The 27151-nt window shown below is 42.0% G+C and overlaps 2 protein-coding genes across 4 annotated transcripts in view; one reads left to right on the plus strand and one right to left on the minus strand.

Moving 5' to 3' along the window:
* The window catches only part of scap (SREBF chaperone), a 30782-nt gene extending 29173 nt beyond the window's left edge, over window positions 1–1609 (plus strand). For all 3 annotated transcript variants that reach the window (XM_054622081.1, XM_054622080.1, XM_054622079.1), the window contains exons 20-23: window positions 194–360; window positions 470–550; window positions 1036–1242; window positions 1357–1609. In XM_054622081.1, the coding sequence (XP_054478056.1) occupies window positions 194–360; window positions 470–550; window positions 1036–1242; window positions 1357–1602 (701 nt within the window). In that variant the 3' untranslated portion in view covers window positions 1603–1609. The remainder of the gene's footprint in view (window positions 1–193; window positions 361–469; window positions 551–1035; window positions 1243–1356) is intronic.
* A 91-nt stretch (window positions 1610–1700) lies between these two features.
* ptpn23a (protein tyrosine phosphatase, non-receptor type 23, a) lies at window positions 1701–25783 on the minus strand. Its single transcript, XM_054622078.1, is given in 26 exon segments — window positions 1701–6372; window positions 6375–6591; window positions 7210–7323; window positions 7415–7553; window positions 8094–8198; window positions 8334–8518; window positions 9166–10124; window positions 10127–11655; window positions 12083–12414; window positions 12580–12734; window positions 13321–13638; window positions 14507–14652; window positions 14895–14960; window positions 15052–15166; window positions 16174–16253; window positions 16379–16437; window positions 16566–16622; window positions 17737–17784; window positions 17897–18028; window positions 18131–18211; window positions 18393–18524; window positions 18619–18668; window positions 19927–20003; window positions 20690–20817; window positions 22573–22647; window positions 25576–25783. Coding segments are annotated over 26 exon segments (5748 nt in total). The 5' UTR covers window positions 25660–25783; the 3' UTR covers window positions 1701–6007.
* Between the last annotated feature and the right edge of the window lie 1368 nt (window positions 25784–27151).

Genomic DNA, 27151 nt, shown 5'->3' on the forward strand with positions numbered 1-27151 from the left:
TGATCAACAGATTAATGATTAAAGAAGTAATTTGTGAAAATAATTAACTGCAGCCGTCATATAAACCCAGGTGATTCCTCTAAATTAAAATATGAGGAAGAAATTGTTGATGAAGGTTCCTTATGGGTAAAAATCTCTTCTCCTTTCTTCCTCTTCCTCATCCTCTTCTTCCTCCTCCTTCCTCCTCCTCTAGGAGCCCCCGGGCGAGGCAGCATGCCTCCCTCTCCCTGTTACAGCAGCGAGGATGTGATCAGCTGTCAGCTCACACGCTCGGTTCAGTGCGCTCACCAGAAGCCGATCACGGTGCTGCGAGCGGCTGCAGGGAGGGTCGTCACCGGTAGCCAGGACCACACTGTCCGGGTAAAACACTGACTGCTGATATATCATATATCATATAAAAGATTAAATATGACCACAAATGATGTTACTGTTTAATCCTAATACATTCTCTGTGTTGTTTATTAATCAGGTTTATCGTCTGGAGGACTCGTGTTGCCTCTTCACTCTGCAGGGTCACTCTGGAGGGATCACAGCCATCTACATAGACCAGGTCAGTAATAACCTTCTTCTAATACTGCATTATACCACCATAAAACTCTAGGCTGCCCTTCCATTGATAATTATTCTGGGTATCCTGTTTGGTGATTTCATTTCCTGGGGAAACACACGAGTGAGGGTAAAACGGATAAAACAAAATATCCTTTTCCATCTCACTTCCACATTAAACTCTTGAGAGTTCTCCGACATTTTTCAACATGATATACTTATATACTTTTTCTGACATGCTATATTTAAAAAAAATTCGACATACTATAGTATGACTTATTTCGACATGTTATGGTATGAATATTTTTTTTACTTTTTTGACATGTTATACTATGACATGCTATACTTGTTTAAGATGTTTTAATGTCATTAAAACATCTTAAAAATCGTCATTGAATAGTGTGTCATAAAGAATGTCATAGTATAGCATGCCAAAAAAACATGCAATAAAATGCCCCAAAATGAAATACTTTGTCTTGATCTCCTCAGACGATGGTTCTTGCGAGTGGTGGGCAAGACGGCGCCATCTGTCTGTGGGACGTCCTGACAGGGAGTCGTGTCAGCCATGTTTACGGTCACCGTGGGGACGTCACGTCGCTCGTCTGCACCAACTCTTGTGTCATCAGCTCGGGACTGGATGACCTCATCTGTATCTGGGACCGCAGCACTGGGATCAAGCTCTACTCCATACAGCAGGTACAGTTTAACATGTTAAAATAGCACCAATCACCAGCAGTTCCTTCTTAACCTTTTTTGCTTGTGAATTAATAATACAATATAATCCCTTACCTCTCTCTCTCTCCTCACCAGGAGGTGGGTTGCGGGGCCAGTCTGGGGGTGATCTCAGAGTCTCTCCTGGTGACGGGGGGCCAGGGCTGCGTCTCCTTCTGGGACCTGAACTTCGGCGACCTGCTGCAGACGGTCTACCTCGGCCAGAGCAGTGACGGCCAGGGCGTCCGGCAGCTGCTCGTGCTCGACAACGCCGCCATCATCTGTGACTTTGGCAGCGAGCTCAGCCTGGTGTACGTGCCCTCTGTGCTGGAAAAACTAGACTGAGGAGAGACGGACGGACGGACGGCGGTTGTTGATGTCAGTGGGAACAAAAACATGCACTCAGAACATCCTTTACCCATTCATCACTTCAACTTTCACTGTTTGTTTTTTGTTTTTTTTACTTTCTTTTGTTGTTTCTGACAACCAAAGGAGTCACCATTACTATACTGGTTACCATGTACATACGAGGCTCTTTTTGTTTTTTTAGAAGTTTTAAGTACAAACCTGGATGTAATGAGGAAGAGGAAACAAGCTGAGGACTGATTGTGCAACCTGCTGCGTTTTACCGGAGGAGGGTGACGTACCCTCGATACCGAGTTGTTGACATTTACGAGGGTCCTGAGGTTCCGTTAAAGAAAAGCTGGATGTGTCTCACTTAAAGAGGATCCACCAGTCACCAGTTTGTGCTTTTTTTTTTTTTTTAAATGCGTGTTTGTTTTGTGGCTCTGCCCTCTATGCTGCTTATACGGGTGGGCCTTCACTGTGACTCCACCCGCCCAGAGAGGAAGATAAAACTGTCTCCTTATTTTTTAATATTCCTGCTGCCTCTTTTGCTCGAAAACAGCAAAGTGCAGCATCAGCGAGCTCTACGGGTCCACGGCCTGTTGGGATGAGCTGCGCAGTTATATTGTGAGTGTGTGTGTGTGTGTGTGTGTGTGTTTGTTTGTTTGAGACTGAATGAATTAATGAATGAATGAATCTAGGCCCTTTTTATGGCATAACACTGCTGAAAACAAAAATTGATGAGTGAAATGAAATGTGTGAGAGAGAGGGAGAGAACTGATGATTACTGTATAAAGTTAAACTCCATAGGGGGCTGTTTTTATATGTATAAATCTATTATTTATTAGCGATACATTTTTGAATAACAGTTTGTTTATGAATGGCTAATCCCAGTTTTTAAACAAGACTATAACAATGTGGAAATAATGAAATAAATGTCAGATGGTGATTGTTTGTTTGGCGGGGTCGGGGCGTTTGGTTATAAAACAATTTCTTTCTTTGTGATATTGAACTGGAAACACTGAAGTGTTTGGTGTTATGGAGTTTGGGGGCTGTAGCAGAAAAGGTTCCTCCTTTTATCCCACCCTCGGGCTCCGGTTCCGGGGTTACTGATGCTGTACGAGGGGCCCCTGTGTGCTACACCTTCATCAGGCTACCTCCGTCTTCTAAACTGCTTGAATTTTGGATGAGCATACTGACTTTGTTCTGCACAGGCTGTCTCTAGCTGACGTCATGTTTACATTGGCTGTCGTATTTTTTAAATAAATTGTGCCCTTTAGAGATTTTTTTTTTTAATTGTGGTTTACTGTAGCTGGTTCAACTTAAACTGTTTCCAATCCTGGATTTTCATTTTGCCCACAAATAATGACAAAACTTACGTCCAGAACATCTTGTTGTCAAACTTAAGTGGAGTTTGTCTTGAAACCTCTCCGCCTCTTTCTGCAGCCAGTCAGTGAAAATGTGAAGAAAAGACAGTTATTATATCCAGCAGCACCTTTAATAGTCTCCTTTTAAAAACTAGCTGTTTTTATGCCCCTGTAAGCGAATAATAAATAGCAATATATACACAGATGCTCTCATTGTGGTCAATTATTTTAGACCATGTATTATTTTTAGATTTCAGAGAGAAATATAACTTTTGCCAAATAAAGTAATCCTAATATCTAAAAGCTTGGAGGCATTGGACCAGATGTATGAACATTAAAACATCTCTTTGATACTTAAAAAAATAGCTTTTGAAAGGTACGAACAACCGAGAAAGTCTAATAGAATCGGCACAATGTTTTCTTAACTGTCAATGTGCAACGTTCTGATGAGTCATAAATCTCCATGAGGCAAAAAGCATTTCCACAGCAGCTTTCGATACATATTCAAAACTGCTAATGACAAAATACTCTCCATCAATCAATACGCAAAGTCAGTCATGGAAATCGGGAGTGAAAAAGTGGTATCAGAAGAACTCTGTGGAAATGCTTTGCACCTGATTTAAGATCCATGTTTGATTGAAATGTTGCACAGTTGAAATTCAAAATGTCTCTTTTGGTCCACTGAGGTTTTACAACCAAAACCATTTGGCTAATTTGCTCATTAAGCTTTTACATGTTTAAGAATCTGTTCTGCATTGAAGCGTAGTTAAGAGATGAAATAATGATTTACCACTAGTTTGTACCTAAAATCAGTTTAATATTTGATAAAGTAACAAAACTAACAGTAAATTGTTGGACATTTTATCTCTTCTGTTGGATGCTTAACTTTTAACTCTGGATACCTGCTGTAAGAATGTAATCATTCATGTTTCACACCAACATCCTACAGAATGTATTTCCTCCCAAATCATCCATCTACTGTATCTGCGTCTACTGAATGTAGTGAGGAACAAATCCATAAAGACAAATAAAAACAGCGCCTAAACTAAACATCCTTTACAGTATTGCACCGCAACACTAACTCAATGCACTACTAACCCTCTAACGCACACGCGTGAACACGACTAGACTCGTTAACCAAGTTCACACGCAGACATGTCGGGGTCACGGGGTCACAGGTGTGGTTTCTCTGGTCCACAGCTTCAGAGTCCAAAGGAATCACACCTGTGACCTGCTCATTTATTAGCTTGTGTTTTTTTTTTTTTTTGTTGTCAACGGTAGTTTTGAAAGCTGTAGAAATAGTAAAATGGCTACTTTGTAGATTGTTGTAGGTTTTTTTTTTTTAACTTGTTTTCTTGCAATGTGAATTTGATTTAAAGCAAAAGTTGGATGTTTCGGTAAAGATGCTCAACATTATTCGCTTCCTGGCAGTGAAATGAGAAGATTGATACCACTCTTATTTAGTGTGAAGCCAACTGTTAACTTACAGATAGTAGCCGGTTAGCTTAGCTTAGCATAAAGACAGGAAACTGCTAGCCTGGCTCTGTCAGATGCTAACAAAGTCTACCTACCAGCACCTTTAAAGCTCACTAAACAGTGAATTAAATATATATATATATCTTAAGTCAATAGTAGTCGTCTTTGTGCTAAACTTAGCTAACCTGCTGCTGTCTGTAACCTTATATATCTTTAATAATTGACAGATATGAGTAGTATAGATCTTCTCATCTTACTCTGCACCAGAAAGCAAATAAAAGTATTTCCCACAATGTCGAACTATTCCTTTAAAGAGGGGAGGGGTGTGGTGTTTTTGGTTCATCACAGAAGGACTTGGCCTTGTAACAATCTATTATCCAACACTACTTTTGTCAGTTTATGAATATGTTCAGTTCACTTTTAGAGAACCATGCTGGTTTCTGCTGCTTCAAACATCCTTCTTTCATCCTGTTGCTCTCATCCATCCGTCTCTTTGTACCGTATCAAACAAACGACATCCTGGTAAAAGTAACCTTTCCTGCGTCTGCATCCTCACAATAACACCAGATATTTAACGCAAGTAGAAATCAGATTCTGTATCATTTCATTTCTCACGGTTTTGTACAGCTGTCAGGAAAATCAGAACTGTGGAGAATAGAAGTTACTGTCTTTAAATCCCCCGGGTCTGCTCCTCCAGCCTCCTCCCCTCATTGGCTGGCTACGATATCTACGCAGGCTGTAGTAGTGGAGGTAACTTATTTACTTTTTTGTAACACAAAAGAAAAAGCGCAAGACTTTGTACTAATTTTCAAAATAAAAGAGGCTTTGATACCACAACAGATGTCTGTCTACTGGATTTATTTAATATGTTTTTTACAATAATGAACGATTAGTGAAAGTTTACCAGAAGAACTTTTGGAATAATCTAACTTTATTTAAGATATTTACAGTGTTACAGATGAAGAAAAAGAAAAATCAACTTGGTTAGAACGTGCTGATTTGTATGCTGCTCTGTGTTACCATGACGACTGATTGAGTTACATGTTGCGTCCTTAAAAATAGCTCCACCCAGCTCCTCCGGCCTGCCTGCAACTCCATGCATCCATTATTTCCAGTTAATAAAACGATCGCAGACCAGCGCAGAAGGGAGTGGCCGAACACCATCACACCCTGTGAGGGGAACGGGGGGGGGCTATGAAAGTGGAGTGCATGCTGGGATTTAATGTTTTTCGGGCCCCAGATCAGGCGCTGGGAGTGCAGAACATACAGACATAAAGAAAAGAAAAGAAAAAGCAGCAAAGAGTGACGTAAGGAATGAAGGAACACAGACGAGTGCATAGCCATCTGCTCCCAGAAGCCACCAGTGATGGAAGGAGAAGCGAGTGTGTGTTTGTGTCTCAGGAATCAAACGTCCGAACTGAACCCCTACCATCTGCCACCAGGCACGTCTTGGTAATCAACACCGCTAAAATGTCTCACACTTTTTTAGTTTTTTCTTCTTAAAAGCAGGATTAGAGAGCGCGTAGAAGGTGAGATGAAGACAGCGGACCGTGGGAGTCTTCTCAGCGCTTGCCGAGGCTCCAGAGCGGATCCAGGCTGCTGAGCGGGTCGTCGCCTTCCTCGCCTCGGGTCCCGTGGAGACCCTGACCCTCCGCCGGCTTCAAGAAGCTCTGCTTGGTCACCCGATGCTTCCCCTTCCCCCCTCCCTCCATGGAGAAGGCCTCGGGCGTCATGGCAGCGAGCAGCTCCAGGGACGAGGGAGCCGGGGCGGGAGGCGGGCTGACGCTGGGCGGGGCCTCCGGGTGGTCGGCTAACGGTGGCGTGGAGGGGGAGACGGCGTCCAGACCGTTGGGTGGTGGTGGTGGAGGAGGAGAGTTGGTAGGGGAGATGAGAGGCGGGCTGAAGGAGGAGGGCGGCTGGAGGTCCGCGGGGGGAAGGCGTCCTGGAGCGGCTGGACGTCACCCAGAGAGTCGAGGGCCGGCAGGACGGCGCCGACCTGCCCCTCGGGGCCGTAGGGGGCCTCCATGGCGGGGTCCGTGGCGCTGGGCGGCCGGATGCTGAGCTTGGCGATGGTGGCCTGGATGGAGCTGATGGGCATGTCACCGCCGAGGACGATGTCCTGCTGGGACTCCTGTCTGGAGTAAGGCTGCAGGGAGACGGAGAGGAGAGACGGAGAAAAAATAAAGTTCCTCTAACTGATAATAATAAACTAAATAATAACTAAACTACTGCTGCAGCTCTACTGAAAATAAAAGGAGTACCTCGTCTGACCAGAACTCGTAGAACTCCTTTGGAACAATCAGGAGGGCAAAATGTAAAATAATACAACATTAAAAATAAAGTTTGAATTATTTAAGAGACTGGAGCTACCAGGGAATAAGAGTCACCAGAGGAACAGAGATTCTACTAACACTGTAGAGTCACATCAACCACATTACAATAAAAAATATATATATTTTCTCACTTCTTTTATTTAAAAAGGTATAAAGATATACATCTGAAAATTCTGATCCAAGAATATAATGGTGTTTCGTTGATTATTTTTACCGAAAAATGTCAGAGGTCTGAAGACCGACCATAAATAATGTTATTAGTAACGTGTTGCTTTTCCAGCAATCACAAGTCTGAAGTGTGATACCGGGGATACCACAATACAACACAAACCATAGCCAGTGAGTTTGAGTTCATTAAAGAACATTAAAGCCAGTTAGACTATTTTCTGGTGAAGCTGAACTGAGTTTTTGGAGTTTTGAAGAAGTCAAACCTTTGTGGCTGCAGAGCTGCTGTTCCTGCTGCAGGTGGCGGTAGTGATGCCGTGTCTCTGAAGGACCTGCTCAGCGTGCTTCAACACGGCCTCATAGCAGAACTTCAGGTGGAGCTGGAGACGGACGCAAAAAAAGAGAATATTTAAAAAGAATAATAATAATAAATGAATATCTATCTAGTATGTTGATGTCTTGGTGTCTGACCTTCTCCTGCAGCATGTTCTTCCTCTGTTGTCTCATCTTCTTCACCAGCAGTGGGAGGTCTGGGATCCCGTTTCCGGCCTCCAGCTCCTGCAGAGCGGCGTACAGCAGACAGAAGACGCCGGTGCGTCCGACGCCCGAGCTGAGAGACAAGAGTACAGCCGCTGATTATTAAGAAACACTTCTACCAGAACACCGAGGAGCTCAAATGACTGGACCGAGGAACAAAATCCCCATTGTGCATATTTTGTTTCAGTTGCTTTTTAGGATATACTTGCTTACTTCTGTCTTTAATTGCTCTTTAATAGTTTCTACTTTTACTTCTTATCTTATTCTAACATCATATACCTCCTATTGTTTATTTTCTAATTTATATATTTATTTCTGTCCTCTGTGGATCAATAAAGACTTATCTTGTTTTTTGTTCCTGTTTCATTTTGTTATCAGCCTCATGTTGTTTGCCAAGGCACTCTTTAATTACTCTTTAATATATATATAATTAGCATTTGATTTATTGATCGCCGTCATGACATAATGTGAATTTCAAAAAATATTACAAAAAATGTTTTTAAGAACATTACCAACCATAGTTTAAAGCATCATTTGGATATCTAGAATATATACTGAGAGAGATTTCAACACACCATGAGACACACACACACACACACACACACACACTCACCTGCAGTGCACCACGACAGGTGTGTGTAAGGGCCTCTGGTGGAGGTAGTGTCCATGAACCTCCTGGATGAATCTGAGCAGGTTGCTCTTGCTGTCAGGAAGCGCCCTGATGAGAAACATGAAATAAATGATGACTCCTCTGATTAAATAAAAGGTTAGAATAATGAATACCAGCAATAAACTGTTCACATGATCAGAGCCGTGTGTATTTATCTACAGAAACTAAAAGTGAATCCCTTACAGCTCCGGCCAGGAGATGAACTGGAGGTGGACCACGGTGCGCTTCAGGCTCTGGTCGCGGTACTGCAGGCTGATCATACGCTCCACGTGCGTGGGCGTCGTCTTCTGCATGGTGAGGCTGAGCGTGATTGGTCCCTGAGAGACCTGCTGGCCGCGCTCCGTCGGGAAGTAACGCATAACCTTTCCCTGGGAGAGATGGAGGACGAGGTTAAACAGGCAGATGGTAACAAAAGGATAGGTGAGGGATGAGGAAGTGACATTTACAGGGTTCATCTATACGAGCTGTTAAAAAAAGGAACTTTAAGAACTTATCCTTCTTTTTATTAAGACTAGCTGATTATCAATATGTCTACAATGTCTTCACAAAACTAAATGTTTAAGCCATTCTAAATATCTTTAATAATTGATGATAATTAATAATGTTTCATTAAAGCAATAATTAAATGAATTACTGGGGATCATGTGATGGTGATTGAAAGCTACTTAATAGACACTGTGGTGAAATCTTTTTCTCAATGACTGCATTAAAAAGGAAAAATACAAACTTAGAAATTCATCTTTTAAACCAACAAGCACTCAAAGTCCTTAACGACTAACAACAAAACAAAAAAATCTATTTTTATTCATTTTGTCTCAATAATACCATCATTAGGTGCAGAATTTGTATCCCAAAAAAGATATATTTTCTTTTTTTGAGTAAGAAAAAGCCCTCTTCATTAAAGAAATGAAAATGTTAAATGTCATTAATACATTTAAGTATTTATAACATTTAACAGGTGTTGTTTTAATCACTTCCATATTAATCCCAGGGCAGATTTAACTGAACTTCGTACCTTGTCCAGCTCCTGCTCTGACACCAGCATGACTATCATTGACACCTTCTGCTCAAACACCATCAGCCAGAAGTCGGCCGCTGTGCCGGTGAGCGGCGCCTGCGTGGCGATAAGGCGTGGGCAGTACGGCGACAGGTCCTCCACGTAGCTGGCGTTGATGTAGTCGTCTTTGCCCGACTGCAGCACCACGCGGTTGAGGTCATAGGGCATGACGTCCTGGTGACGGTTCTTCATGGTGTAGCAGCGGGCGATGGCGATGGACAGTTGGCGGGCGTCCTTCTCCTGCTGGTCCTGTAGCTCTTTCCAGCGGGCGTCCAGCACCGACAGGCCTCCCTCGCTCTCCGTGGGGTGCTCCAGGGAATCTACCTGGGACCTGTAACGCTCCAGTTCGCCGTGAAGATGGGCGACGCGCTCCGGCGCTTGGTACGGGTCACCCTGGATCAGCAGAACTGCCTGGGAGCTCTTCTTGCGACGCTCCCCGTCCTGCGGGTCGGCTTTGGTGGGTTGGAGGACGTTGGTCGGAGCCTTGGTGCCTCCTGGTTGGCTCTCTGGGCTCGAAGACAGGAGGTCATCTGTGCTCGAGTTCTGGCGCTGAAACAACGACGTGGAGGGAGAGACAGTGGAGGGAGAGGGAAGGGTGGGTGGAGCTGCACCTCCGGGGGTGGGGGCTGGCGTGGGTCTCTGCTGGGGATTCAGACTCAGAGAGGTGGGACCTGGAGAGGGAGATGGGGAGGGGGAAGGCGAAGGGGACGGCGGGACAACGCTGGGCAGTTGAGGCGCTGGAGGACCTCCAGGAGAGGGCTGGATCAGGTGCTGTGTGGGGGGAACGTGGGGTCCATGTTGGCCCATGGGGGGGGGCTGCTGTGGAGCACTCGGAGGCACATTAGCTCCTGGAGCTGAAGGATACATAGTGGGAGGCTGTGGGTGAGTCATGGGAAGAGGAGCCTGAGGTTGTTGGGGGCTGCAGGTTGTGGAGCCAGAGGCTGCTGAGGCATCATTGGAGCGCCTCCGGGGTAGCACACTCCCCCAGAATGAGGGGGCAGAGTCTGGGGCTGGCTGGGCATCCGCATGGGCTGTTGGGGCATATTTGGTATAGGGGGCTGTCCAGGGTGGGGGTGATGTTGTGGGGGTAGTGCATTTGGAGGCATCTGTGGCATAGGGCCCCTTGGCAGTTGGACCTGAGAACCAGGGCCCATGTGAACTTGTGAGGCTGGAGGCATCTGAGGCCGCAGGGTGGGGTGGATGGGCTGACTCGTAGGGGGCATGTAGTTCTGTGAGACTGGCGGCATTGGCATCTGTGGGTGGTGCTGCATCTGCTGGGCATTAGGGGGCATTGACATTTGTTGCTGTTGTGGCAGCATGTGTTGGTGAGGGAGTCCAGGGGGCATCTGTTGGTGGGGGTGGGGGTGGGGGTGGGGTAGGTAGGGTTGAGATACAGGAGGTGCTGGCTGAGAAGTTGGGGGTATGTGTGGATGTCCACCCTGAGGTGGCATCTGGCCCTGCGGTGGCCTCGGCATGGAGCCTGGCATCATCTGAGGGTGGTGCTGGGGTACGTAGCCCGGTGGATTCTGGTAGCCCTGGGGGAGCTGATGCTGGGGCTGATAGCCGTTCTGTTGAGGATGCTGCAGCTGACCCGGGAACGCCTGCTGGTAATGGGGAGGAACTCCAGGCTGAGGGGGCATATACCCATGGTGGTAGCCTTGCGGAGCCTGCAGATGAGGGTGAGGGCCAGGAATAGGCCTCGGTCCAGGCTGGTACCCCTGAGGCAGTGGAGGCCCGACGGGCTGAGGGTACTGCTGTTTCTGCTGCTGTGGTTGGGGCGGTGGGCCTTGAACGGGCATTCCCGGTCGGGGCATATACTGGGGGTAGCCTCCCATATGTGGGGGTACAGCGTAGCCGGTAGAGGCTGCAGGCGGGTGAGGGTGGTGTTGTGTCGTAGGGGCGTAGCTGGGGATAGGGGCCTGGATGCTATCCACGGTGGTAGTAGAGGGCCGGACTGGAGTTGGGGCTACGAGGCCGGGTTGGGGGGCTTGAGGATGGGGTGGCCGATAACCTCCTTGGTTTGGCATTTGCGGAGGCATCTGTGGAGGCATCTGAGGGTGGGGTCCACGCGGCAGAGGTCCAGAAGTAGGATACTGAGCGATCCGTGCCAGGAGCTCTGGAGGAGGCAGGTTGGCAGGGAAGTGAGGAAGACCGGCTGCTTGAGCACCGGGCCAAGGTAGAGAGCTGCTGCCGCCCATGTGAGCGTTAGGGGGGAGGAAGGCTTCAGGACCCTGCATACGAGCCGCAGAGCTGGAGAAGGTGGGAATGTCAGGGGGGAGGCTGCGGAGCTCTTCGGGTAGGTCACCCCCCAAGGCCAAGATGGCTGCACTAAGCTGGGCCAACTCTGGATCGTCCAGGCTGGAGCAGGCCGAGTCCACATCCGAAGACTTTGGCTTCAGGGAGGGCTTGGCTGCCGTTGGTCGTGCCGGGGGTTTCTTCTGGGTCTCTCTGAGGAGGAGACAAACAACAGAGAGAACATGAACATCAGGGGTTTTAAATAGAAGATTCAGCAGTTTCCTTTTTTCACATTGTTTCTTAAAGTTATTTCAAGGTACTTTCATTTTGTGTTGATTTTGGCGGTCCCTGTGGATGAAAGTGGTAGTGTTTCTGAGCACCAGAACCCTTTTAGAAAACCTCTCATTTTACTGCAGCAGGTGTCTTACAGTCTGTTAAGAACAGTCCTGTTTCTTTGTGATCGGAGCAAAAAATTATAAGAAAACAGGGTGCCGGCAAGAGATAACATTTACAAAAGGAGGCAAGCAACAGGCAGAGAAAACCAGATCCTTTTTTCTTTGCCTACAATTCAAACAAAAGGTTTCTTGTGGTTCATATTTCAAAACTCTTCACTCCATTATTGTTTCAATGTGTGCCTTACTTTTCCAAGAGCGGCTTCCTCTCCTCGGCCCTGGTCTGACAAAGGTTCTTCGCTCTCTCCAGCAGACGTGATGCTTTTGCCTCCAGGTCCTCGTAGAACTCCTTCCCCTCCTGCGACTTCTTCATCAGGTCCTCGTAGGCCTCGTAGGAGCCCACCAGTCCTTGGACGGTGGCGTTCCACTGCTGCTCCGTCTGGCTCAGGCCCTTACGGACCGAGGCGTACTGGACGTTGGCCTCCGTCAGGGCCTTCAGGATGTTCTCCTGAGCCGCCAGGTTCTGGTCGATGTACACCTTCACCTGCTCGTACTTCTTCAGCTGCTCCTCGAATATACGCTGAAAGGACACGGGTTCGTTAGAGGTCTCAAAGTGTAACGATTCCTCTACTTCAGCCACAAGCTCAACACCAAACCCACCGGCTCTGGTGCAATCTAAGTTAGCAGACTCCTCCTTAAAGTTACAATCTGCATTTACTTTAGGGAATCAGGGGCAACAGCATACCTTCATGTCGGCCCTCTCTGTGGTGACGAGGGTGGAGGTGATGTCGTCCTGGTGGATTAGGTCACGCAGCTGTTTCTCCAAAGAGCTTCTCTGTTCCCTCATTTCCTGCACCTTCCCCAGGATCCTCTTCATACACTGCAGCCCGGCTACTTCATCTGCGCACACACACACAAACAGAGGGTTACATTCACAATTTAAACATGACAAATGCATCTATTACACCTGTTCAGCGTTTTGAATATCATATTTGTAACTGTGAAGCATTTGTAAGCCCTGTTGTGAAAGGTGCTGTATAAATAAAGTTTTTTTCTTCCTTACATTGAGCATATACCAAAATCTTTACCTTCTTTCATAAGATTAGTTATATAGTGTACATATTTTTCACAAAACAATGTAGCGACAACTTCAGAGTTAAACATCTAAAACCTAGAATATATTTTGCACTTTTTACAACATCTTTGTGTAAAAGGAGATATACCTTTTTACTTTTTATGAATGCTCTTATGACGCAATTGTATGTTCATGCAAAAAGCACTAAATAAAGTAAAATAAAATAAAAATCTGAAATAATCAATGTAAATAATGTAAATAATCTTGAGTTTCAGCAATTTATCTTTGTGCTTTGCATTGATAAAACATGTGTGATAAGACCCAAAACCCTTCTCAAACACACACACACACACACACACAAACACACACACACACACACATATGCTCAGCCATCAAACCCCCCCCCCTCACCTTCGCTGAGCTGGGGCCGGGGCAGGGCCTCCTTCAGACTCTCCAGTGGCCCCCCCAGCAGACGCAGGTTGCTGATGTGCAGGTTCATGGCCCGGTGGAGCTCCGTGTTGGTGAAGCTGGCTTTCTCGTGGGCCTCCATGTACTTCTCCAGGTCCCTGCGGATCTCAGCCAGAGCCTGGGTCTGCGCTGCCGGGTGCACCTCGCCCGCAGCGGGGCCGCCCACCTCCTGGAGGGCCCGCCTGCCGGCCTCGTCCTCCTCTAGGACGTCTCTTATCTCCCTCAGAGAAGACTCCACATCGGTGAAGACGCCCGAGAGCCCTACAGAGGCGAGAAAAAGTGACAGCCATTATTTACACTGAAGCTGCACAGAACACACATGGCAAACAAAAACAAGACTTGATAGAATAAGTTCTTCCACAGTTTGGGGAAGTACATTATGCATGCCTGTGCTAACAAGTTATTTTTGGATCATCAGAATCAGCTTTATTGGCAGGGTACAAGTACACATACCAGAAATCTGACGGGGTTTTTTTTTTTGTACATGCACAGAAGCAAAGCTGGGTAAGAGTAACATAAACCCTTAGTTACAACATACATTGTCTATGAGTCAGAGTGTTTCTGTAAATTGTAAATAATACTGAATACTTAGTGAAATTGTGAAGAGTTCAAATATGCTGGAATAATTATTGAATGGTTAATTTAACAGGTTGCTTTATGACTTAGGTACAATTGTCATGTATTCAAGTGAGTTTACAGTATATTCAGCAGCTTAGATATATATTTAGCAGTAATGTGTCCATGTTACAGAAAAACTGTGTATATATATAAACGATAAAATATCAAATATATAGTGTAGTTCAACTGTAGGAAGATACTGCTGTAGTCCATAAACTTTCAAAACTGGTTTTAGTGTTGCGACAAACGTTTTTCGTATTTTACGAAAGCTCTGGCACATATTCTGAGAAATACTACCCTTAAATGTTGAAACTTCATAGAAATGTAGCCATTATTACCTTAAAAATGTATGCATAGGATTAATGTAATGGTCAAAATAAATAGAATGTTTAAATGACTCTCAAAACTGTCGAGGTTTTAACTCAGAAGGTCTGTTTGTTCATTTGTTTTAGCTAATTAGGGCCAATTAGATCATAAATCAAAATGTGTGTGTTTGTGTTTTCTCACTGACCCTGCATGGACTGGATGAGGCTCTTGACGGTGTCGGGTCGGACACTGAGAGCAGCACACTTCTCCATCAGGACCGGAGGGATGTGGCTGTACATGTCCAGGTTGTCCACCGACTCCGGCTCCAAACCCAGAGAGTCCATGAACTGCCTGCAGGAGGAGACGAGACCCGTCAGCTCGTACTGACACAGTGAGGTCTGGTTAAATAAATATATATATAAACATATTCTGTTCCTTTCAGTAAATCACTTTTACTTTCCTGCACCGAGTTCAGAGTAAGAAATGACCATAAAAAGATTCTTTATGGCACTCACCACTAAAATAATCATTTCTCAATTAATGACACGTCATCGCCGAGGTTGGTTTCTATAGTTACACAAACTCGTACTCACTCTAGTGTTTCATTCTTGCTCTCAATCTTGATCATGACGTCCCTCAGCAGCTTGGCCTTCTCCTCACTGGAAAAAAAACCCATAACCACAGACATTAGTGAACTAAACTCACTCTTCCTCACCGGTCTAATACTTAGCATCCACTGAAGGCGCCCACCTGTACAGCGAAGAGGCTTCGTGGGCGGCCATTGGCACCAACTTGGCAAACAGGTCTGGTCCGGTAACACTGGGGTCTGTGGGGTTGACTGGTAGAGCTTTCACCAGTGGGGCACCTTGGAGGGACGGGGAGCAGCTGGTTTTACTGGCACAGTAACACATTAGCTCGACTTTATATAGAATCGATCAACAGAACACGAGTCTCTGTAGTTTGTCCTTATTAAAATCAGTTTGAGAAGCAATGAGAGCATTTTGGATAAAAGGCAGCACAATATTCAGAAATATTGGGAAATCGATGATCAATGAATTACTAATTTCTTGTAAAAATAAAAAAATCCATTGATTCCAGCTTGTCAATTGAGAATATTGTTGGTTTCCTTAGTCAGCTATTATAATATACTTAATATGTTTTCACTGTAAGTCTGTTCGAACGATATTTGAATATCTCAACGTGGACTTTGGAAATTTCGATCGCCATTTGTCACTTTTTTCAGACATTTTATGGACGGAAACCGATAACCTATTAAATCTCGAAAACAATCGGCAGATTAACTGACGAAAAATAATGGTTCGTAAAAGCCCCAATTCACAATAATTGCTTTGCTCAGCCAGCTAATTAGGACAGAAAATCTGATTCTCTTTTTAAGATTCCTACAAATTAAGAAAGATCATGTTAAATCCAGAATCAAATACAACAGAATTAAAACTTTCTACGAAAAATAATGGTTCGTAAAAGCCCCAATTCGCAATAATTGCTTTGCTCAGCCAGCTAATTAGGACAAAAATTGATTCTCAAAGTGATTAACTCACTAATAAGAGTTTTCACTGGCTGTTATGCATCAAACACATGAATGCTCCAATTTAAGATTTAATTATGTTTTTTCCTGCTAAACAAAACTATTTCCAAAACACTTTATAATCTATAACTTAATACAATGTAATATGTCCAAGATTTTTGAAATTGTGAAATCTGCTGAGTCACATAGATGCACAAACACCAACACACCCAGTTAGACAAATTCTGCATACTTACATGTAACAAAATACATCTATATGTAAATGCAGCCTTGCATGCACACAGTGATAAACGCACAGCCGGAGAACACACTGAAGCTTCTGTTACCTTTGACGGAGGCCAGAGTCTCCAGAGAAGGAACCGTCTCATGGTAGATGAAGTCATTGTCCTTTTTGGCCGAGTTAAACCTGTAGGTGAAAAAAAGAAGACATTCTAACAAGACATTTCTACAGGTTTTGATCAAAAGAAAGACACAACCTCAAACTACAGGTAAATAACAAAAATGACAAGTGACACAAGATGTATTGCTCACTTTCCCCCGATAACGTCCATGGTGAATCTCAAGGCGTCTTGCACGCTGTCAGGTTGTCCCTGGTTGTCCCAAGAAAACACAAAGGAGAGTTAGTGTGTGTGTTTGTGCACATTGATTTAATAAACTAAGGACGGGTTACGGCTGACACTGAAATCATCTAATCATGTGTTAATGGCTGCAGTTCTACCTTGGCCAGCTTGATGGCTTCAGATAGTTTGTCCAGGGAGCTCTGAAGATACGCCAACTGATGGAAAGAGAACATTTAGATGAGCAACAGAAGGAAATGCAGAGGAGTGGAAAACATGAGTAATATAGAGAAAACTTTGAGGCATTGAGCAAGAGGAAAAGCAGATCACTAAGAATATAAGACAGTAAAAGTAGCTTAAAGAAGTTTTGGTGATTATTGTGACTAGGGATGGGAATCGAGAACCAGTTCCAGATGAGAACCGGTTCTAACTGGTCTGATTCTCCGGAAGGATCGATTCCAACTGACAGATGTGCGTTGCAAAAACTCATGCCATCAAAAATTTGGCGTCTATGCTGCTGGAAACTTGCAACAACAAAAAAAAAGTGGAGAGGAAGAAACTGTCCAAAGCGTGGCCTCGTTTCACAAAGAAATACTTTAGTCTCATTTCTAGGAAGGATGGAAACAGCAGCAATATGCTGAAACATCTTTCTACGCAGCATGGGCTGAAATTCCAGGAATGCCATGTATCAGTCACTGCTTCCCGACCGAGCAGCACGTCCTTCATCGAGGGTAAATATCCTGTGTTATAATAACTTTATTGCCACGCAGGCAGGCTCAGCAGGATTATAAGAAAATGATTTGTTTTATCAGTTTCAGAGTTATTAAAGTTTTATATCTTTTCAAAGTAATATCCTGTTAGGAATAGGAGTATTATAGTTTATTTTAACATGCTTAAATGTTATTAGGCAGACATTATGCAATGTGTTAAACACAGTTAGCTTTGACTCCGCTGAAAACCTGTGTAGACACTTTTTTTCCAACAGAGAAAATTGATAACAATAAGGGAATCGATAAAGAATCGGACCGATAAGCAGAATCATATCTTCTACATTGGCTTGTAGAAGTGCGTTCATGTTGAATTACTTTTACACAGACAACTGAAAAATTTGCAAAGTTTCTTCTTTTAGTATTTCTTGCAGAAACTAATACTTTCTAATACAAAATATTGCAAGGAATGGTTACATTTGCATTGATTATTTGCAATATCCCAGAGAGACTGTTCATTTCTGTCTGGAACAATGCAGTGACCACTAGCAAAAAAAACTAATCAAAGCCACAGCACCTTGGCAGTGGTGGAAAACAAATTCCTAATTTAGAAATTTGGTCCTACCCGCTCTCCGTACTTCTGCTGCTCCTCGGCCTGTTTCCCCATGTGAAGCTGTTAAAAAACAAAGAAGACTGTTACCAAATAATCAAGTGCCAACACACAGACATGTTCATGCATGCATTTAATCACCACACACACTCTCACTCTCTCTCATTAGACTCACATGTGCAATAGAAGCAAAGTAGTAGATCTTCATCTGGACCAGTTTCTTCCAGTCTTTCTGAATCTTTCCCAGCATGGACGCCGTCTCAGAGTTCTCCAGAGCCCTGCAGGCCTCTTTGTAGTAATCCACCACCTGCAGCACCACATCCACTTATGAACCTCCAGTATTATAATTATTGATCGACAGGATGCGATATAGTTAAATGTGAATAAGATTTAATGGTAAGAAGTCGACCTGAGCGCTGATGCGAGCGACCAGAAAACTCTTCCTGTTGTCCAACATTGACTTCTCCAGAAGACACTCCTGAGCCTGGCCCTGGGAGGCAGACACAGGCTGATGAGACATGTTTCCATCTGTATGTGTGTGTGTGTGTGTGTGTGTGTGTGTGTGTGTGTGTGTGTGTGTGTGTGTGTGTGTGTGTGTGTGTGTGTGTGTGTGTGTGTGTGTGTGTGTGTGTGTCTGTGTGTGTGTATTTGCATGTTTGTGTGTCACCTACCAGCATGAGGTTGATGTTGAGGTTAAGGATCTGGTGGCTCATGTCCACGCTGAAGTTGTGGCTGAAGTGATCTCTCAGGTAGGAGAAAGCCCCCGCCGAGCACTGGAAGTGTGTACACGACACCTTCATCCCCTGGAGGGAGAACAGAGAGTCCGCTTAAGTGTGTGTGTGTGTGTGTGTGTGCGCATACATGTGTGTGTGTTTGAGGTGTGTCAGTGCGTCTCACCTCCTCAGATACCCGGTTATCCATGGCTCCCAACATGGAGTGCAGGGCCCCTACAGAGAATCCACAGATACGTTCTGTTAACTCAGCAGTACTTGAAGAATAAATAACTTTAATGTCAGCTCTTTATACTACAAGTCTGAACCTTTGGAGACTTTTTTCCTTTTCCATACACCTTAGAAGAAGGTGAAGGTGTGACAGAAACCCCTACTCTGCTTTTCACATTCAGGAAATACTGGCCTGCTTGGGAAACATGTCGACTATGTTCAGCATTTCTTAAGTTTTCAGTTTCCTTTAAATGTTTTCTCAGGGCATTTTTGTTTGTTTGATAAAGCACAGTTGACAGAAACAGAGATCCTGTTGGGGTTATATTAATGGTCACGATGTAGCCATGTCGCTAGGGGTGTAAATCACAATATAATATTGATTCTCTGGACAATATTACGATGTAAGCTCAGATCAAAAAGTCTGAGACGATATGAATTTAATTCGATTCAATTCAGGGGAGCTTTAAGAGAGAGAATATCATATGCTCATTTAACACGATCAGTTACATTTATTTCAACTCACAAGAAGCAACTGAATTATGGTCTGACAATATTATTATTGGACTCTGTAGGTAGGAGGTGCGCTTGAACTGAACCGGTGACACAGACATGCCGTGGGAATTTCAAAATAAAGGCGTATCTTAAAGATGATGATGATGAATCAACTTTTTCTCACTACATTGATGATGTCAGATCCTTGAAATGTTTTGGTCTTAGTCGATTTAGATTTCTTTACTTGATTAGCCTTTTTTTTTAATGCTTCTGTGATGCCGATTGACTTATTAAATATAAACTCATGATCACATCTCTGGTAAACACAATATCTAAAGTGGTGCTTTTGTGTAATTCTTGGTGGAGAAACTACAGATCTGTCGATTAAATCAACAAATTGATTAGTCAACACAATCGTTTGAGGACAGCCCTGGAATCAATATGTTGATCCAGATCGATGTATAGTTACACCCCTATATGTAGCTAGAGCAGAAACATCAAGTTGATTGACAGAATATTAATCTGCAACTATCTTGATAATTAATTGTCAATTGTTTGCTTGTTAAATGTTATACATTTGTCAATAAAAAAAAATGGCTTCTGACCACAAAATAACTATTTTATCAAGAGACAAATTTCATTCTAACCAGAATATAATAAACTTTACAGTCTGAGTCTGAACTGTCTTTTTAAATGTTTTCTGCAAGGGTAAAAACGAGCGGCCTCGTTTAAAACTAGAGAACTATAAATTGCTCTTCATGACTTAACACACCCAGATTGTAGAGGATGCAGGCTTGCTCATAGCTGATGTCATCGTGGGTGACTGTTTTTCCAGAGAAAATTTCCGTCCTGCACACAAACAAAGATTAAATAAGGGTTTATTACAGGGTATACAATTACAATACAAAGGAGCAGAGTGTCTATACACATACATATTTAACATGATTTTGTAAACAGTATCACAAAATTAGACATGGTAGTTATAAGCTATTTTACAAATCATGTGCTCAAGTAATCACGTAAATTAAATGTTTAAAGTAAAACACGTCATTATGAAATAAGAAAGTTCACATCAGAGAAGCACAATATGAGTGAATATTCATTCATTATTATTTAACAAATGGTTAATATCAGCAAATAAATATACAGTTATTACCCTGATCCCATTCTGTACAAGGAGATGGGAAATCATGTAACCAATTTGACACAACAAAACCATTAATTCAAAACTACAGTCTTAACAGCCAGGGATCATTCCCTGGATTCAACTTTTTGGTAAAATGTTCCTGTTATTTTGTTATCACTGCTGTTCATGGGGATTCAGGGCAGCGAGGTGACATTTTTATCCGGAGCAAACTGCAGCGAGTGTGAAACTAAAATAAGCTTCAGACCTCCAGGGCTCAGGCCAGGATGGGTGTGTGGAAAAACTCATTACGAGTGCCATCTATTTTCTGAGTGTGAGTGTGAGTGTGAGTGTGTGTGTGTGTGTGTGTGTGTGTGTGTGTGTGTGTGTGTGTGTGTGTGTGTGTGACTACCATGAGATGGGTACTGCAGCCTCCTGGCCCGTTCCCATGGGCACTCGGCTCTGGACGTAATGCAGCTGACCGAAGTATTTCCTCAGTGTGCTGCATCCCTCGAAATCCCTCGTCACGTTTACCGCACTCTGTGAAGCAGATACAAATACATTTATTGTTTAACTGCTGATCCATTCTCAAATTGACAATTATAACGATATACTGGAAAATATGTACAATTCAATAGCGCCCAAATATATTGATATTAAATGGACTAAATGATGCATAACAACAAATATCTACTCAGATGGGAAGGAGGTCTGTATTCTGATATAAATGTAATATCTTACATCAATAGATTCTAAGCCAAAACAGCCTTACAAGCCGATGCAGACTACAATTTCCATGTACACAGGTATAAGAACAAATGCATCATTTATAGGAAAACATGGATAGTATGTTCTCTATGTCTTCATACTTAACATGTATAAGATAAAATGATCTTATATTGTATGTGTGTATTATTCAGCTAGTCTAATTTCCCAAGCTTTAGAAATAAAACTATTCAAAATTTTGCAACTCAGTCCAACTTCTCATTTTCATCAAACCAAAAGAAACATCTGGATTTTTGTTTGGCATTCTTACAAAGCTGCTATGCAAGGGTAGCCTGACCTAAGTGACAAGCGAGACCATTAAGATGCTCGCCATAGTGTGTACTGCATCGACAACAATCCAACAACAAGTTTTCAAGGAGTCCAGTTTAATCAGCTGATCTACACCACCTCACCCTTTGACCCAACTACATAATATAATCCAACCTTTAGAGCAACAATTTTTAGTTACAAATGTTTAGAATTAATCATTTTCTTGGGAGCATTGCCAAAAAGCTCTTTTTTAGGAGTCCGTTGTACTTGATTCCTGACTGGGATCAGATCCGGGATGGATGTGCGAACAACCACAGAGTACAGAGCGAAAACAAAGCAGATTCCACTTAGTGGTTAGATTGGGCTTTTAACTCCACTTATCTGTCATTAGAATTTCCCCCAGGACATAAAACGAAACACACACAAGTAATTATGTTCTCATCACTATATCAGAGTGGGTTCTGTAGTTGTGAAACACTGCATGCAGGTTTCCTTTCAATTTCAGCAGATAGGGTGGGAGATGGGGCGTTAAAGTTAGAAATTTGCAGGAATGTCAGAGAAAGAGAGAGAGAGAGAGACTCTCTTTGGCCCACAAAAGTATGGATGTCTGGGTGTTTTGGTCAACATGACCCAATCAAATCCTCCAGAAGGCTCTCAACAGTTTACTACCACATCATCTCAACTACCAATTTACCTAAATATCAACTACTAGAAAGATGGCAACACACCAAGAGAAAACAGGTTCTGCCAGGTGACATTTAATATAAGAATCACAACTTTCTGTCAAGTTCCCATAATGTATTTGTTCTGTTCATCTCCATCTTTGAGCAAATAAAATCACAGCATTCATCATAATATAATTATAGTATGTTTGATACATCTTACTCTAAAGTCTGTTTTACGTTTGCGTATGTTTCGTGGGGAAATTCTTATACATTATTTGGTTTTGGGATGTTTCTATTTCATTGTGCAACATCAGATATGGAATTAATATTTCTGATATATATATATATTATTTTTTGACTTGTCGTGGTCATACGAGGGAATGAACCGAGCCTGGAACCAGGGCCCTCTCTTTTCTGTTTGGTGTATTAAAAGTGACACATCTACACAAAAAAAGAGTTTGGAGTAGACAGCTGGATTAGATTCACTGCGTTTATCAGGAGGTTTAAAGGGAACCCCTATTACAATAGACAGAGCAGAGTCACATAGACAGAAAATGATTCTGCCGTGTCTGGAGATGTTTCACAAAGAACCTACCTGTCGCAGTGTCTCCAGTTTCTTCAGCTGTTCATTGTAGTTGTCTGGATTCTCTCCATAATTCTTCAAGATGAACTGGAAGAAAAGAGAGGGAAAGAACAAGTCGGTTGGTATATTTTAAAAAAAAGGCTGTTGAATAAAAAGAAGAGAAACCTGAATGAAATTAATATGTTAGGAAAAATCATGTTTTTAACAGTCACTTCATATGTCTTTTAACTGTAGCTAAATCATCAATATGCTAATCTTTAGCCCTGAGCATGAGACGGGAGTTTGAACTCTCTTGTAGGCTCTGGAGTTCTCCCATCATGCCTTGCCGAGGCTTTCCCTGTCCCCTTGAGCCACTTTAATAAGCAAGCAAGCTGCTTATTGTCAGGTCAGGAGGTAAACAAACCTGCAGACGTTCTAATTGTTTTACTGGTGCTTCTGTTTCTTAATGAAATCATGGAAGCAGGAGAGTCACAAGCATTCCTGGGAAGATGCACAATGACACAGCAACCAATACAGGCCTGCCTTGTCCCGATCCACAAGTCAAATCTGTTTTATTATGCCTTTTGTCCACGTAAACAAATTAAACTGGAGCTAATTTAGATATAGTTCTAACTAATAACCGGGGCAGTTCGCCAAAAACAAATGTATCATTAACCTCTTTTATATTTGTTTGACTTGTTTCAAAATGATACCAAGCGTTTAACATCACAAAAATCCTACCACTGTTCAATACTAACTGCTATCAGATTAATATTGAGGCACATAAACTTGACATTTTCAGAAGGTGTGGTGGGAAGTCTGTCGCAAAATATCTCACAGTAGTATTACCAAGCAGTTACAGTAACCCAAGAGGGCAAAGGTCTGTTATTTTATCTGCACCAGGAAAGTGCTGGAAAACGGTTCAACAGAATAAGATGACAGGAAAATGCAACAAGCATTTGAATGATCTGGCATTTTCCTTTTCTTGTAAACATCACACACACGTGTGAGCTTGGAAGTAAGATGTGCTTTTAAGTGTTGTCACTTCAATTACAGCAGAAATCAGTGTGGCTCAAAACAGTGCAACTGTGAAACCCCTTGTTAAAATCACACTTAAATCCACCCTGACCATACATCAGGTTGTAATATCATATTAATATGAAAACAAAGATTTTATACTGTGACAAACATATGTAACAAGCATCATATCTGAACAAACACTTCAAAAATGCACATAAAAAGTTAGAAGCACTGAATCAAGAGTCATAACATCTAACATACATATTTTGTGTTCAATTTATTTTCTTCCTTTTATGGACTCATATTTTTGATGTCCTTTTTAATTTGATATGCCTTTTAATCACCTGCTTGGATCAGAAAGGTGTTGTTACAGGTATAACTTAGCCACTTCTTTACCTTTTTGTGCGTGTATAACGTTTACTCAACAGTAGCATGCAAATTACATACAGCGGGTAAAATAAGTATAAGCATTTTTCTCAGTAAATATATTTCTAAAGGTGCTATTGACATGAACGTTTCACCAAATGTCGGTAACAACCCAAGTAATCCATACATACAAAGAAAACCAAACAAATAAGTTCAGAAATCAAGTTATGTGTAATCAAATGGAATGGATGGATGGATTAAGTTGTGTAATCAAATGGAATGCCACAGGGGAAAAAGTATTGACCATTTTTTCTCAGTAAATATATTTCTAAAGGTGCTATTGACATGAAATGTTCACCAATATCTGTAACAACCCAAAGTAATCCATACATACAAAGAAAACCAAACAAATAAATTCAGAAATCAAGTTATGTGTAATCAAATGGAATGACACAGGGGAAAAAGTATTGACCATTTTTCCTCAGTAAATATATTTCTAAAGGTGCTATTGACATGAAATGTTCACCAAACATCGGTAACAACCCAAATAATCCATACATACAAAGAAAACCAAACAAATAAATTCAGAAATCAAGTTATGTGTAATCAAATGGAATGGAAATGTAATCAAATGGAATGGGGAAAAGTATTGAACACGTCACCATTTTTTCCTCAGTAAATATATTTCTAAAGGTGCTATTGACATGAAATTTTCACCAGACATCTGTAACAACCCAAGTAATCCACACATACAAAGAAAACCAAACAAATAAATTCAGAAATCAAGTTATGTGTAATCAAATGGAATGACACAGGGGGAAAAGTATTGAACACATGAAGAAAAGGAGGAAATCCAAGACACCAGCTGAAATCTATCAGTAATTAGAAAGCAATCCTGCCTCTTGTCAATTTCTAATGTTGGTTTGACAAGCTGTCTTTTCGTATAAGCATTTTTCTCAGTAAATATATTTCTAAAGGTGCTATTGACATGAAATTTTCACCAAACATCGGTAACAACCCAAGTAATCCATACATACAAAGAAAACCAAACAAATAAATTCAGAAATCAAGTTATGTGTAATCAAATGGAAAGGATGGATGGATGGATGGATTAAGTTGTGTGTAATCAAATGGAATGACACAGGGGAAAAAAAGTATTGACCATTTTCCCTCAGTAAATATATTTCTAAAGGTGCTATTGACATGAAATTTTCACCAAACATCGGTAACAACCCAAATAATCCACACATACAAAGAAAACCAAACAAATAAATTCAGAAATCAAGTTATGTGAAATCAAATGGAATGACAGGGGGAAAAGTATTGAACACATGAAGAAAAGGAGGAAATCCAAGACACCAGCTGAAATCTATCAGTAATTATAAACCTGTCAAACAGTGACATCTCTGACTAACCTGCACGTGACAATGACATCACTGTTTATTGTTTTGTTTTTTCCCCCATGTCAGCTAGCATGAAGCTAACGCTAGCAAAGGAAAGGCGGTGGTCTGGGGAGGGTTTTTAAGCCAGATTTTGCTCTATATATAAGCTACAAATAGCCCACTTAGGCTATCTTTGGCTTCTTGGTTGAGTCGTCCTTAATCCCCTCGAGGTTGACCCCCTGTTGATCCACTTCCACACCCAGCTCACCTGTCTGACGGACGGGCTAAACCCAAACTCCCCAGCCTCCTTCAGGTCCAGCCAGATCATCGGCATCCGGGGAACCGCCTCCATCGCGGCCGGAGAACAAGGCTCGACTGTCGGCCTTCAGTGTCCAACCCACGTCGGTGGTTTTGTGGACGTTCACTGGTTTTTTACCCAAGAAGCTGTGTTCTCCAAACAACTGTGTCATGGATCCATTTACACTCCAACAGGAAGCTGGCGACAAGTGACGTAGGGTGGAGATATCTGCCGCGGGGGGTTGTGGGAAATGTAGTCAGGGAGGCAACCTGGATACTCATCTCCCTTTTCTGCCCAATGACTAACATAAATGTAGTTTAAGATTTGTTCTGATTAGTTTAAAGTCTTTAAATTTCGTACAGACATACTTTGGACAAGTATCTAACAGAAAAATGTTTAAGTTTTTATATAACATGAAAATTCACAGTTTTATCATTAGTCCAAAAAAACAGTTTTTTGTGTCTTTTTTAATTTTCTTCACATTTTATATGAAGATAAAATACAGTTCAAAACAGCCAAGGGTATATTCACTATTTTATATATATAATACAGTTATATATATATATAATATAATATCTGCTGTGTGGTTTTGTGGGAAATGTAGTCAGGGAGGCAACCTGGATACTCATCTCCCCTTTTCTGCCCAATGACTAACATAAATGTAGTTTAAGATTTGTTTTAATTAGTCTAAAGTCTTTAAATTTCGTACAGACATACTTTGGATAAGTATCTAACAGAACAATGTTTAAGTTTTTATATAAGATGAAAACTCACAGTTTTATCATTAGTCCAAATCAGAGGTTTGCGCTGTAACATTGTGGTTATTAAAACTGTTTTTTGTGTCATTTTGAATTTTCTTCACATTTTATATGAAGATAAAATACAGTTCATAACAGCCAAGGGTATATTCACTAAATCATTCTGGCTGGATATAATAAAGGAATATAATATCTGCTGTGTGGTTTTGTGGGAAATGTAGTCAGGGAGGCAACCTGGATACTCATCTCCCTTTTCTGTCCAATGACTAACATAAATGGAGTTTAAGATTTGTTTTAATTAGTCTAAAGTCTTTAGATTTCGTACAGACATACTTTGGATAAGTATCTAACAGAACAATGTTTAAGTTTTTATATAAGATGAAAATTCACGCTTTTATCATTAGTCAAAATCAGAGGTTTGCGCTGTAACATTGTGTTTATTAAAACTGTTTTTTGTGTCATTTTGAATTTTCTTCACATTTTATATGAAGATAAAATACAGTTCATAACAGCCAAGGGTATATTCACTAAATCATTCTAGCTGGATATAATAAAGGAATATAATATCTGCCGTGTGGTTTTGTGGGAAATGTAGTCAGGGAGGCAACCTGGATACTCATCTCCCTTTTCTGCCCAATGACTAACATAAATGTAGTTTAAGATTTGTTCTGATTAGTCTAAAGTCTTTACATTTCGTACAGACATACTTTGGGCAAGTATCTGACAGAACAATGTTTAAGTTTTTATATCACATGAAAAATCACGCTTTTATCATTAGTCAAAATCAG

This window comes from Anoplopoma fimbria, chromosome 20 (genome assembly GCF_027596085.1).
Source record: "Anoplopoma fimbria isolate UVic2021 breed Golden Eagle Sablefish chromosome 20, Afim_UVic_2022, whole genome shotgun sequence".
Classification (NCBI taxonomy): Eukaryota; Metazoa; Chordata; class Actinopteri; order Perciformes; family Anoplopomatidae; genus Anoplopoma; species Anoplopoma fimbria.